General features: G+C 30.4%; 1 protein-coding gene and 1 pseudogene across 1 annotated transcript; both read right to left on the reverse strand.

Annotated features, from left to right (window-relative positions):
* Positions 1-1,380: 1,380 nt before the first annotated feature.
* Positions 1,381-11,809, reverse strand: LOC131666741 (protein ENL). The gene is made up of 8 exons (XM_058939620.1): positions 11,136-11,809; positions 10,832-10,912; positions 10,289-10,764; positions 9,902-10,167; positions 9,410-9,823; positions 6,536-7,198; positions 6,202-6,472; positions 1,381-5,789 (listed from the first exon to the last, which is right to left on the reverse strand). Exons 3-8 carry the CDS (start codon positions 10,425-10,427, stop codon positions 5,347-5,349), a joined length of 2,196 nt encoding a protein of 731 aa, XP_058795603.1. The 5' UTR covers positions 10,428-10,764; positions 10,832-10,912; positions 11,136-11,809; the 3' UTR covers positions 1,381-5,346.
* A 775-nt stretch (positions 11,810-12,584) lies between these two features.
* On the reverse strand, positions 12,585-13,441 carry LOC131666701 (26S proteasome non-ATPase regulatory subunit 8-like; annotated as a pseudogene).
* Positions 13,442-14,226: the final 785 nt, after the last annotated feature.

Genomic DNA, 14,226 nt, shown 5'->3' on the forward strand with positions numbered 1-14,226 from the left:
AGTTATAGCAAGATAGAGGGTCTACCCAATCAGTTATAGCAACGAAGGGACTACCCAGACAATTCAGTCAAGGTTATGTATTTTTCCAGCCAATTAAGGCAACGTTATGCATTAACCCAGTCAGTTAAGGCATTTTATGGCATTAACCTAGTCATAAGGCAAGGTTAGCAATAACTTAACCAATTACGGCAAGGTTAATCTTTCACCCAGCCAGTTAAAGATAGATGGAGGATCTACCCAATCAATTAAGACAAGGTTAAACATTTACCCGCAGTCAATGAACGCAAGGTTGAGACTATCACTTTATAGCAAGTGTTCAAAATAATTACCGCCAACTTCTTGACAAATTGCCATGCGATCATAAAAGTTTGATACAGCCCTTATATCATGTCCGGTTCAATAGTAACAATTTCGTCCCGTATTCGCTGTTTCGGCCGTTCCGGGACTTTTGGATCACCGAGTATACGCTCAATAACTCAACCAAACATCATTTGAAAGAAATAGAACTAGATTACAATATTTAATCAAGTCGAAAATTTGGCTTGAAAAAAAAAATAGATTATGTACTTAGGCCGGGAAAGTATTGAAAAGTCCATAGCACATCTGGACAATTAAGGATATATCTAAAATACAAATAACTTACTCCTAATATACTATTAGGCAGGGCATAAGAAACGAAAAACTATTCCGACAACTTTGATCAATATCCTCTTTAAAATACTAAAAAATAGTATCCCAATGTAACATAAACGATCTTAGTCGTCTTGACACCGAATGATACTGATTACCTTACCAGCGATAGTAAATTCCTGGCAAAAATACGAGCGCGCGCAAAAAAGAAATCAAAGAAAATAAAAACATTGTATCAGAGATAAATAGAGATACGCTATACCAGAAAAATTGTCATTGAGGGTAAAATTCTACTTTTGATGAAATTCATTATAGCGCTCTTCTTCAGCTCTTTCTCACGAAATCACGCAATCATACTAAAAAATTTGAATTAAAATTATATATTGCTTCTATTCTTTCTTGAGCTCCCAATGCTTGCACATTTAATGAGCACATACCATAGTTTGTTGCAGTGTTATTTTTACGCTCGTCATTATTAATTCTTCATTGTCTTGATCGCCTTTGTTTTGATGAGCGACGTTGTATCTGCATTACTTTTTATTTCTGTTTAACTATACAAAAGCATAACTAGATGGAGTAATTTTGAATATAAATTTTTCATGCTTTATGTTATCCAGATTAATTAAATCATAGAATGTCAGGGTGCCTATATACAAATTGTTATAATGATTTGTTATTTAATATTGATGGAAGAAACGAAAAAGGTAAATATCCAGGTAAAAACTAAGAAGAACTGAATTATTTCACGGATTCGAACTTTATTTGTGTAGGTATATACTTAATTTAATAAATCTTACGTATTAATTTTATAAATTTCATTGCGTATAAACGAATGAATGTTTATTTTCTTCGAATGCGCTAGCCGTGGAAAATTGTTTTTTTTTAATTTTTTTATAGAACAAATGCCGAGAATCTTTTTAAAACTGATGATTTAAAGTCGTATGTATATAATTATATTCATATTATTCGTACATGTAATTAGGTACAATCATTCGTTAATCATTTATACTGTATTTATTGTGTTTAAATACTAAATAAAATAACAAAGAAAAAAAGAAAATAGAAATGAAAAAACACTGTACATTGATCAAGTCTTTCCTCTTTACGCAGACATCATTATGCCATCAGTCGAGAGAAACGTATATACGATAGTTGTTACGTGTATATCGAGCCGAGAATAGACATATCATGACAAAACTCAGCGAAATAACTTTTACATTTTTTCTCCCTTTTTCGTTCAATTTTGCTGTCTTTCAATTTGTTCGTACTTTTACGATTTAATTACCGTAGGATTATAACAGAAATAAATTATCCATCGGTTAGTGGAGACGCAACACAATATCAACGTTAATTATATATAACAACAAACACATACGGTACTCGAAAAGCACACATGCAAATTTGCTTCTAATGCGTATGTCGTCTGTGTTAATTTTTTTCTTTGCACTTCAGTGCGGGTAACATGAGCTAATTTATCTCGCATTACGATAGCATGCACTCAGAAAATAGCTGACAATTTATCCGTTTTATGTATATTTACCTATAGAAATATACAATGAACACAATCATCATATATATAAGCAACGGTAAACGCATTTGGAGATCTATGACATTTTCTAAAAATTAGTTTCTTATTTCTTAAGTACACTACATTGTGTGTTTACGAATGACTTCCACTTATCTGAACATAATTAAAAAGCTCAAAAAAGTAAACACTGTCGAAAAACCTCTCGATTGTTTTCTTTTTTCGTACAAATTTACTGTATACAAAAATTACGACCATTAGAAAATGCATTTCTCCCGATACCTATTTTTTCCGTTTTCTTTTTCTTTTTTTTGGTGCATGCATTAGCACGTGTACTTTTCCGTGTATATACAAGAGAAATTGTATAATGGTGACGCAGAGGAAAACGATCTCAATACGGCTATATTTAATTCTTTGGGAGATCATTCTTCTCATATTCATAATTTAAATTTTTTCGATGCAAGTATAATCTTAATTTAGATTTCGAGCATCATTCATCGCATTCGAATATTTTCCGACGGGTTCTTGCAGCACTGATTGTTTTATCAGTGCTTCATTAAATTCATATTTTATTTTTTGAGATTGATATTTTCGCGTAACTCCAGTATAATTATAGCTCATGACTTGATATTTTTATATTTAAAATGTATATTCGATCATATTTTTGAAATTTTCGGCGTTATAATCCAAATAAAAGATATTTTCAGCAGAGACTATGAATAGATTTCACATGTCTTTTCTCAAAACATCATTTGTAGACTCGTGTATATTTTGAGCTACCGACAACGAAAGTTAAAAAAAAATATATCCCCTAGATAAAGCGCTCAAACATGTAAGATTTTAATGATAGCTACTGATAAATGAATTTTCAAACTTTTTAAATATGCCACCGCTCCTACAACTTTTTCGATACATTTTGGCACATGAGCTTACAATATACTCAATACACATTATTACAGTATTACTCGCTGCCACATTACAGGTATTTTTAAATGGTACAAGATATTGTTGGTTGTACAAGAAATATTCATCTTTGTTTTGTAATAATTTAAAAGTGCCCTGAAAAAATATTTCTGTTTACATAAATTATAAGCTCTATTTATAATAGGCTCATATTTTTCTCGATTTCACATCCTATTTTTTATAAGATCATTTCAGTTATGTTGTTTGATTTCAATATCTATAACGCTCAAAGTTTTTGTTGTAACTTTACCAGATTATATCGAAGTTTTCTCTTAACAGATAATTTACATTAGCTGCTAAAAATTCACTCACAATGAGTAGCGCAAGTATATCCAAAAAGAATTACTAATGAAAGAAAAATTTTATTATAAATATTGAACAATGAAATTTATATTTATTATTATATATCTTTAGTAAAAAGCAATTCTACTTGTATAAGATCGTTTATATTTATAACATTCATGCATGAATCCAATATTAACATAATGCATATGGCATGGGTTCGACATAATATTCTAAAAACAATTATGAAAAAATTATTTTAGCTGCTTGAAAAATTTTCCCTGTGTATCTCATGTTGTACTACTAATATCTTCATCTTGATATTCTGTTTCGTTAAATATTACAAATAATAAGAAATTATCTATGTAACGTACAATTAAAACATGTTTTGAGATTTATTCGACATATGTTTCAAAAATCTGGATGCTTCATTGAAATCATTAAAATGCTCATAATATCTATCTATTTATATATACATTAAAATTTTGATCTATGTTGATGCATTGTTACATCCTTTATGTTTCTTTGTGCATTTAAATGCTTAGGGAACTGCCTTTTATGTTTACACCATGGTTCAATTATCAATCTCACTTATTTTGATTGACGGCAGAAGACTTAGAAAGTTTAGACTCGACAATTCATTACTGGTGTACTATGTCAAAAAAAAATGTTTTCTCAGTATTACTTTAAACGGATAGTAAGAGCTATCAGTATTAATTTTTGTTGTGTGCTAATTAATCTAACATTGTAATTTCAAAAATGTTACGAACATACTGAGAATATTATGAGTTATTTGTCTTACAATAATTTTACATATTTATTATTGTGATGTAGTTCTGTATAAATGTTAATTTCATCGTTGGTATGAAGAAACATCAGTGATAAAATTATTTTTCCTAAATAACATGATGTTATTAATTTAAAAACATTTTTAAAACGAAACTAAATTTTCCCTATTTTGTTTGACATAATATACAAAATAATCAATTCATTCTGTTTAATAAGATCAACAACACTTTTCTAACTATATAAAAGATAGAAGTTTCAAATAATTTTTTTGAGATAATATCACTGTATTTAGTTTTTCGACACTCCGTGCGGAAAGTGCGTTTTTTCCGTACGCTCGGCAAAAAACGTGCGTTAAAAATCGCACTTTCCACACGCCATATTAAAAAATACGGTACGGTGCATGTTCGGGAAAGAGTTTCTCGTCTCGTGTACCTTTCCACCCTCGCTTCGCTCGGGCGTAAACGCTACATGAGACAAGAATCTACTTTCCCGCACTTGTATCGTAATGTACTATTACCCGTTTGTTAAAGAAAAAATCTACTCCGGGATCAAATTTAATAATCTAATAATACGTGTTTTCGATGGGGTGCTGAATGAAATACTGAATACAGAAAAAGTTTGAAAGAAAATTTCGAAGTTAATTACGATAAGCTCTTATTGAATGAATATAATCTGCGCCTTATACACATTTAAATTATTTTGCCCTGCTTTCGATACATATAGCGAACCTCACAATGAATGGACTTAAATGTTTAATTATGGTAAAAGTCTATTTACAAATTTAAACCTATTATAGTGCGTTGAGAATTTTACGATTAAATTTGATAACAAACCAGTGATATGTAATGGAAATCTGTAAGTTCCAATTAAAACTTTGGTTAAACTTGAAATATCAAATTTTTTAGTTTCAACCATATTTTATAAGAAAATGGTAGAAAGTCAAATAAAATTAACGATATTTATTAGATAAAACATACCTGAAAATAAACGTAGATGAAATTAAAAAAAACTTTATTATATAAAATTTATTTTAAAGGTCATTAAGTAACCACTGATTCAGTATCAAAATCAACTCGTAAAGCTTCTATCCACAAAAGCTCTATCTCTCTTTGAATCTCTCTTCGTTAATGAGTTATCGTTTGAGGTTCAGTCGTCGGTCACGAGGCAAAAAACTGTTGCAGTCGCGCGACCGTTCTCCTATCCAGTGCACACAAATCGAAGTCAAAGGTTTTCTTCGTGATTTCGTATTGTCCAGTCTCGGCGATCACTTGCACAACTCTTTGAAGCTCCTGGTTATCCTGCAGAGTCATAATCTTCTGCTGAAGATCTTTCAGCTGAGATACATAGTCTTCGGAAAAGACCGGTGGTTCTTCTGTGTCAACCAGTGTACTGTTGGTCGAATCTGGAGCCACTTGTTCACTGTCGCCCATTGCTGGCTCTATATCCATCGTCATGTCAGCTTCATGTTTTATCTTCGAATGCAGTGCATCGAGGTTCGCCGCTATAGGCGATTGACTTGATGACACTGGTTCTACTAATGGCGAGGTTGAGTGATCACGTTCGGATTTTATTTTCTTGATTGAAACTTCATCGTCCAAGCCTAAAAAAAACATGAAAACAATTATACTCTCAGTCAACTTGAAGGATCATACAATATGATTTTAAATAAATATCGCGCAGGATAATTTCTTTGGCTGTATTGATAGTAGTAATCTAATTTTGTAAGACACATTTTGTAAGACGTCATTATTAGAATCATTTATTTATACAACGCTTTTGCTTATAACCATTAAGTTAAAAAAATATTTTGAGGATAAGAGGTATACAGTTTTGAAAACAGTCCCATTATAATTAGAATAAATTCAACAAAAATATTAGTGTATCGAAATTCAAAGAAAAATTAGTACGTTAAAACGTTTTTTTCTACTCGTCACCTCGGTTTTTATTTATTATATGAAGAAATTCCAAAAGTCATTATGTATTTAATCGAATTGTTATGGAATGAAACTGACCTTTACTTTCACTCCTTCTCTTTCTCTTTTTCTCCTTATCCTCTCGGCTACTCTTTGACTTTTCACGCTTTTTATCGCTCTTATCTTTTTTAGGATCATTAACCGGTGGTGGTGGAGGAGACATAGACCTAAGCATTTCTGACGGAGGAGACGGTGAGACCGATTCTTTTTTCACTGGGTTAGGCGTTCTATTTTTGCTAACTGAATCTTCATCATCGGATCCGGAATCGCTGCTTTCTCGACTTTGTGTCTCGGATACGCGAAGTGTGGCCTAAATATACATAATTAATCATTTTACATAATTACTAGACTCTAATTCATCAATTAAACTTACCGAAGAGGTAGAAGTATGATTGGTAACTTCGTTGTGCTTTTCCATGGAACTTTTTGATTTCTCTCGTTTTTCTTTTTTCTCTCTTTCTCTACTTCCATCTCTTCTATCTTTTTTGTCTCTTTTCTTGTGTTTGTGCTTTGATTTATCTGATTTTTCCCCTTTAGATTCTTTATGTTTTTCGATCTTCTCTGTTTTCACGATTTTTTCTTCCTTGACCTTCTCAACTTCCTTGACCAGCTTTGGCGACTTTCTTTCTTCTTTTGAATATTTCACTTCCAATAATTTCTCTTTTTCTGATTTTTCGAGTTTTTCGATCTTCTTTTCCGAGCTTTTCACGCTTTCTTTATCTCTACTTTTTTCTCTTTCTTTTTCTTTATGCTTCTCTTTCTTCTCTTTATCTCGATCTTCCTTATGTTTCTTCTTATCCTTCTTACGTTCACTTTTACTTTCTTTCTCATTTTTACTTTCGTCTGTATTACTTTTCATACTTTCTTTGGATCTTTCTTTTTCCTTTTCAGGCTCTGTTATTTTTCTACTTTCTTTTTCTTTCAATTTTGAAGACGGTGAAGATGGTCTTTTGGGGATTGGTGGTGGGGTTGTCGGTTTCTTCATCAATGTCGGTGATGAAGAAGGTCTTTTGCTTTCGGAACTATGATGACTTATCTAAAAAATGATAATGTCAATTTTCATTGTAATGTTTGCAATTACATGACTCAGCACTTCAGAAGTCGCAGTCTCAACACCACTCAGAATGGTTAATTCTTTTTTTTTCTCGTTATTTTAGATTCCTGCTGGTAAAATCAGTGAAAAAAAACTAAGCTAGCTATCGCTCACCAACCGGAAAAGTATATTTTTCGTTTTAGAGTGATTGATATGATTCGATGGCTGCATGATCTCAACGTCGTTGGTTGGAGCCATCATAGCTCGAAAATACTATTAATTCTTTTGCTGATTTTGACTTGTAAATAGTCTAGTAAATTATCTAGTAAATAGTCTAGTAAAATTAGTGGTAGCAAAAGAAACTAAATAGTTTCAAATAACCAGTAAGGCACATTTTGAATCTAAAGGGGTTATCGTAATATTTTATTTTTTTACCGATTAAATCCGACTAATGATTGTGTGTGTGTGCGTGTGCGTGTGAATGTGCGTATGTTTTATAATATTTTATTGTAATATTGCATTCAGTTTTTTTAGTAAAAAAATCAGTAACCGTTACAGAAATGTTTGCGTTTCATTTTTTATGAAAAACTCAAGAATATACTAGTGATATCAGACTATCTACAGCCATGATGTTTGTTATTTCGTATATTTTAAAATAAACAATCAACTGTATCATTGACAATTCTGAAGAATAATTTAAATAATGTACTCAATTGCGCTGGATCAATATAGGCCAAGACACAGTGAAAAAATTTTAACGTCTCGTTGGCGGATCTACCAATCTCTTTAGAAAACATTATTCAAACATAAATTTCAATATATTAGCAGATACATATCTAACAGCGCATATAAATTTTTCCAAGGGCATTTTTTTATTGTTTATGACTGAAACACAAAGAAAACGTATTCGCACTATTGATCGAATTTCGCGACTTTAGAACCGTAACTTGTATAAAAAGTGACTATACTGTTCTTGTTTACTTTGTAATATTATTTATGACTAATATAATAAATAGATTCGTTTGATAACTCCGCGATGACAAGTTTGACAAGCCAGTCAATAAAAAAAAAGAGTGAGTACATTATTGAAATTATTCTTAAAAATTATCGTTACGTTGTTATTCTTTTTAAGCGATTTTCTGTAAATATATATATGCGCGCGCGTGTGAGCGTATGTGTGTGCAAACTGTTATTGATTTTCTAAAAAACAAAATGAATACTTAAAACGGTACCAATATAACTGGCATAATACAAAAATAATATAATGTTTATCTGTACATAGAGATATCACTAAATTCTTAATTTTTATTTCATAAAAATCAAATGCAAACATTATTATAATTACTGATTTTTGAATAAAAAAATTTTATGAAATATTACAAAAAACATCAACACATATCAATATGGAAAAATTATTGCGATATTTATCAATAAAGTCGTAATAATTTGTTGAATGATGACTATTATAATAGTATATCATGTAACAAGTGCACTTCAATAATTGCCTAATATTATTTGTTCAGAGTAGACAGTAAAGATAACTTTTCCGCTTATTACAAACTATTTGCGATCGCTTATTATTTTCTACATTGAAAGTAAAAATTACAAAAAGAATAAGTAAATTCACGATTCGTTGATGAAATGACATCTGCAGCGCTCTTATTTTTTGTGACGTAAAACATTTCGGAAATCCATAATATGCTTTCTCGTTTGTTTAAATGCATTCTTGCGCTGTGTGACAATTTATCAATAGAAGTCAAAACCAACAAAAATAAAAATGATGTTTCAAGCTATAACAGCTGTGGCGCGCGAGACCTTATTCACCCACCATACCTGATAAAATGTTGCTTCAATTCAAAATACCCCTTACCGGTTACTAAAAACTAGTTAGTTTCTTTTGTTATCAGTAAATGTACGAGAAATCAATGAAAATTACAATCAGCAAATATCTTTCTAGTATTTTTTAACTATGACAGCTTTAGCCGTAACGTTGAGCGTTATTCAGCCAACGAACACGTAAATCGGTCTGGAAAAGAAAAAAAATACCTTTCCGGTTTTTGGGCAATGGACAATCCTATTTTTTATCACTAATTTTTATAAATAGCAAAAAATAAAAAATTAGTCATATCAACTTGTAACATTATGGCTATAAAACGTTCCGAACGCCAAAGTTATTGAAATTTAGATATTTTTAATAATAAAATATTATCTTACCTTATTACTACTGGGGCTCGATGACCTTTTGGATTTGTCTTTAATTTTATCTCTATCTTTAAGAGTATCCTTTTCTTTGTCCTTCTTTTCCTTCTTCTCTTCAAATGACTTATCCTTTTTGCTATCTTTATGTGGACTATGTTTTGGCTTTGTACTCTTATCAATTTTGTCAGACTTTTCAGGGACTGGGAGAGTGGTTTTAGAACTTACAGCTTTTTCTACAGGTTTCTTTTCTAAGGATACTTTAGCAGTCTTAACAGGGTCCCCAAATATATCCATAAAAGAATTGGTTAGCTTCTGCTCGGGTAACCGATGCTTTTTATTATCATTGCCACTAAGCTTAGGTTTTCCTACCATTGGTAGAGTTTTCACATCGCTTTTTTCTGATGCACTTTCAGTACTAGAAATAGGCGTCTGGAAAAGAATTTTATTATGAATATCAAATAGAAAATTACATAATAAACTCAAGATTAAAATGAAATAGTTACTTACAGCACCACCTTTGAGTAATTTTTTCCTAAATTCATCCGAAGGACTGTAGAACGTTTGATTATGATGCGATACATGACTTACTGCTGGACCACTTTGTTCCAAGTATAAGTTGTACATAATTTGGAACCTTTTAGGTTCATGTTTATTTTTCAAATAAATATCGATTGGAATATCAAACCCGGCATAGCCGGATTCTTTCAAAACATAAGGAGGTTCCTTAATTACTCGCTTTGGCTTTTGAAATGTTTCATGAAGATTAAAGATAACTGAAATAAAGCACGTGCAAACTTATCAATTAAATAACACACTTAATATTTTCAAATATTTATTTTTCATTATAAATTTATCTAAGAATAATATAATAATCATATTTCATATGTTGCATACCTTTATCGATGTAATGGTGGATTGGAGCGTTGTCAACTCCTCTTATAAACACTTCCCAGTCATGCGTATAACCTTCTTGGGTTTTTTTGGCTCTCAAGCAGGAGGAATCCCCACACTCCAAGGATATTCGATATGCCATCCTTTTGGAATAGAGTTATTTACTTGATTTGATATAGGACTCTATTTATATTTTGGAAAATTATTCCAAATTTTGCAATTTTCGTTAAATTGCAAGAGAACCATTTATATATCAATAAGCTGTCTTTCACTTAATACAAGTACCTTGTATTATATTTCTAAGATTGTACTTGGTATTACTAATCATAGGAAAACTGAGTAATTACAATAGCATTGTAATTTAGCAATTAACTTTTATACTCTAGTATTATTCATAAATGTGAATTCACATTTTTTTTTTCAAATCTTTTTAATGTCTCTTTGCCTGATTAGGAATAGTTTACCATGATACTTTTGACCTATAAATAAAAACGGATAAAACATATTGTTTTAATAATATTTATAAAAAAAATTACTGCTACTTACAATAACAATGTTGAAACGTATCTTTTTTAATTTTGATGAAACTTGTTTGCCAAAATAAATTTTTTTATACCAATTAATAATCTGAAACATTATTAAATAAATGTGTAAAATAATAAACAAATATTTCGTTCTTTTACTCATAATAATTGTGACAACAAATTTATTAGAAATTGCATTTTTTTTTAATTGAGAGCTCTATTTTAACAATTTTGATACAGCTACAAGTCTTAATATTAGAATTAATTTTTGTCTATAAAATACTTTTCATGTAAATAATTGAATAAAGCATAAATCATTCCAATACCTTTTTGACTCAGTTGTTTCCTAAGCACAGTCAATAAGAGAATATCTATCAATGGACATACAATCCCAAAATGCTTCATCAATAATGTTTCCACAAGCCAAAGTACTGGCTATTCACACAACAATCGAATTTCTTAACCTATCACAAAAAGCGTTGAAGCGTCAAAATGCTCTCAATCAACATCTTCAGAAGCAGGTGTACCTCGTCAACAAGTGATCAGCTTTTGCCGAGAGTGACTATTTAGACAGAGAGACAGAAAGAGAGAGAGAGGGAGGGAGAGAGAACACACACCGATAGCATCCAGAAATAGAATGTTTCTCGTCTCTATTCTTCTCTCTAGCAAGTTTCTCACACAAACTACTTGATTTCTTGGCAATATTGAACAGCTACTGTCCTAGAGAACCAAGAGGATAAGGACTTCGCGAAGGCGACGTCGTCGAATTATCTTCTTGGAGGCAGAACAACATTCTCTCTCTTTTCTCTAGGCGTTGTGTAAGTGTGTATGTGCGTGCGCGCGCGTGGCGTATAGTTTGCTGTATGGGCTTTCGAATTTTGTCCAGAAGCCAAAACACAACAGGTACTACTCGTCGTAAGATAGTAAAAAAGTCTGCGTACACAACGAACTTAACAGTCGAGCACTTTTCTTTCAGCTTCCATTTTTTTCCTCTCAAGTAGCACTACTAAACTACTAGCTGCTGCTGCTGCTATTGCTACTACTGCAGCGACAAGGCGCAGTAATGGAGTAGAGAGAAGAGAAGATTCCTTGGCTACGCGCGCGAGTGAGAAAGGGAGAGCAATGTGACTTACGAGTGATGAGTGTGCTTTAAATGTAGATGGCAAATGTATTTGCTTCGACTACCAAGAGAGAGCGAGAGAGAGAGAAAACAACCGATGCTGCCATCTATAATAAACACTGTAGCGATCGTTGTTTTGCGGCAGCTTTAATGTGTGTATGTTGTGAATTATGTAGAGAAGATATGGATACTTATTCACTTAAAAAAGATGAATTACCTTTTAAGGATTTTTTAATTTTCATAACAAATATTGAGTAGATAAATAGTTTTTTTTCAGCTATGCAATTATTGGTAATATGATTCTCTTTTTACGTTGAATTTTTACATTGCAAATTTGTTATTTATTAAAATTGATTTGATTTATAAATGAATGATTCACAAGTGAATTTGAAATTTCGTTATTGAAGGTTTTCTTATATAAAATTCATAATTACTCTTAAATGTATAAATGATTCACTAAATTGAACATTGATTTACAAGTAAAAAAATGACAAGAATATATGTACATGATATAATATATAGTATAATTTACAATGAATAATCACTATTAAATTAATATTCTAACTTTCATAATTAATTTAGTTTTTAAGTACAAAAATTAATATTATTCTATACTTTCAACATAATTAATAAAAATTTGTAGTTGCAAAAATTTTTATATAATCATTTCAAGTCCTCTTGCATAGCCAAGTAGTAAGAGTAACTAGATCAGAACTTAGGATTGGTTCTTACACTTTCTTTTCACTTGGTGCACTAAAATAAAGGTAATAATTTTCTTTTGAAAGATTCCAATTTTCTTTATTAGCATAAACAATCATTTCCTTCTTTGAAACTGAGTTCAACATCCTCTGAGCATCTTACATTAAAATTTTATAATAGGCATTATGGGCTCCATATATATTCCAGTTTCATTACTCACTGTGTTCAATAAAATATCAATGAAAAAATTGTAAGATGCTGTTGAAACATTTTCTTTGGCAAGAAAGATCTTGTAAGATCCTTCCATCAAACTTTGTTCTACACTAAGAAGATGTCTAACGTAGATATTGAACTGAGTCTGATCAGAGGGCAAAAGCTCCATGCAATTCGGTATGGAACTTGACAATTTTATAGCTGATAACAAAAACAATAGATTTAGTCCCAAGAGTCAATACTTAAAAGGAGATCCTGATAAACTGATTTATTATCAAAAGAATAAAACTTCAGTGAGCCATGTATCTTTCGAATGATGAAATATCTTCATCCATGGCTATACTCCATTGTACTGCTATTCTCAGAATATCTCCTTGAATAAGTAAGAAATAAATTTTACGTGTTTCTAAATAAACAGAAAATTTAAAATACTGTCTAAAATACTGTACTTTTAACTTACTTGCAATCAAAACATCTTTTTGAGAAACTTGACTATTTGATGGTAAAAATGTCAAACCTGTCAAATTACCTAAAAATATAAGAATAATAACTATAAAGCATAAAATTAACAAAAGTCTATTAACTTTTTTTTGGTGACATCCTTATAAACTAATTTACCAACAATACAATAATAGATTAAATTTATATATTAATAAATTATATTTTAGGCTAAATTGATAAAACTTTATTTTTTACAATTAAAATTGAATACTAGAGATTTGCTATATATATATATATATATATATATATATATATATATATATATATATATATATATATATATACACATATATATATATATAACGTTAACATTAAGCTACGTCAAAAGTTCATCATAATTTTTCAAATTACTTGGAGTTTTAGTTCAATTTTGTTGGAAATTTTCGTAAAGAGCAATAGTATTCTTGAGCATTGCTATTATGTTATACCACCAATATGAGAAATAATTTCAAATCATTAAAACAGTCAAGTTAATAAACTTATCACCGTTATATGATGAATACACCGTTATATGAATAGTTAGTTGGAATATTTTTTAAATAATTGAAAAATAATTTTACAATGTAGACAAATTTATTAAAAATTAATTTTATTTCTTTCCTAATATTTTTATCTCAATTTAAATATTTTTGATTGTCCGTAAAAAATAACGCTAAAAGTCAGTCCATTGTAAGAAAGTGCATTGAGTGTACCGTTCACGAAAACATTTTTTTAGTCTAACTTGGTATAATAAACATAAAAAACGTCTTTATTTAAATGTATGTTTCCGCATTTTTTAGAGCTTCTTGTTATTTCAATTAAATAATACAATGAAACAATATTGATGTTTGGTTCTCTATCACGACAGCGTTTCAAATGAACTAAACACCACATAAAACATAAGT

Source organism: Phymastichus coffea, unplaced genomic scaffold (genome assembly GCF_024137745.1).
Source record: "Phymastichus coffea isolate CEN01 unplaced genomic scaffold, Cenicafe_Pcof_1.1 PCOF00060, whole genome shotgun sequence".
NCBI classification, from domain to species: domain Eukaryota; kingdom Metazoa; phylum Arthropoda; class Insecta; order Hymenoptera; family Eulophidae; genus Phymastichus; species Phymastichus coffea.

What these genes read in the sequence shown, in the direction of transcription:
- LOC131666741 (XM_058939620.1), bottom strand. Translation starts at nt 10,427, where the DNA reads ATGGCATATCGAATATCCTTGGAGTGTGGGGATTCCTCCTGCTTGAGA. An exon ending in CGAGCCCCAGTAGTAATAAG is followed by an intron (nt 7,199 to 9,409) that starts GTAAGATAATAT and finishes ATCATTTTTTAG; the next exon opens with ATAAGTCATCATAGTTCCGA. An exon ending in GAGAAGGAGTGAAAGTAAAG is followed by an intron (nt 5,790 to 6,201) that starts GTCAGTTTCATT and finishes TGTTTTTTTTAG; the next exon opens with GCTTGGACGATGAAGTTTCA.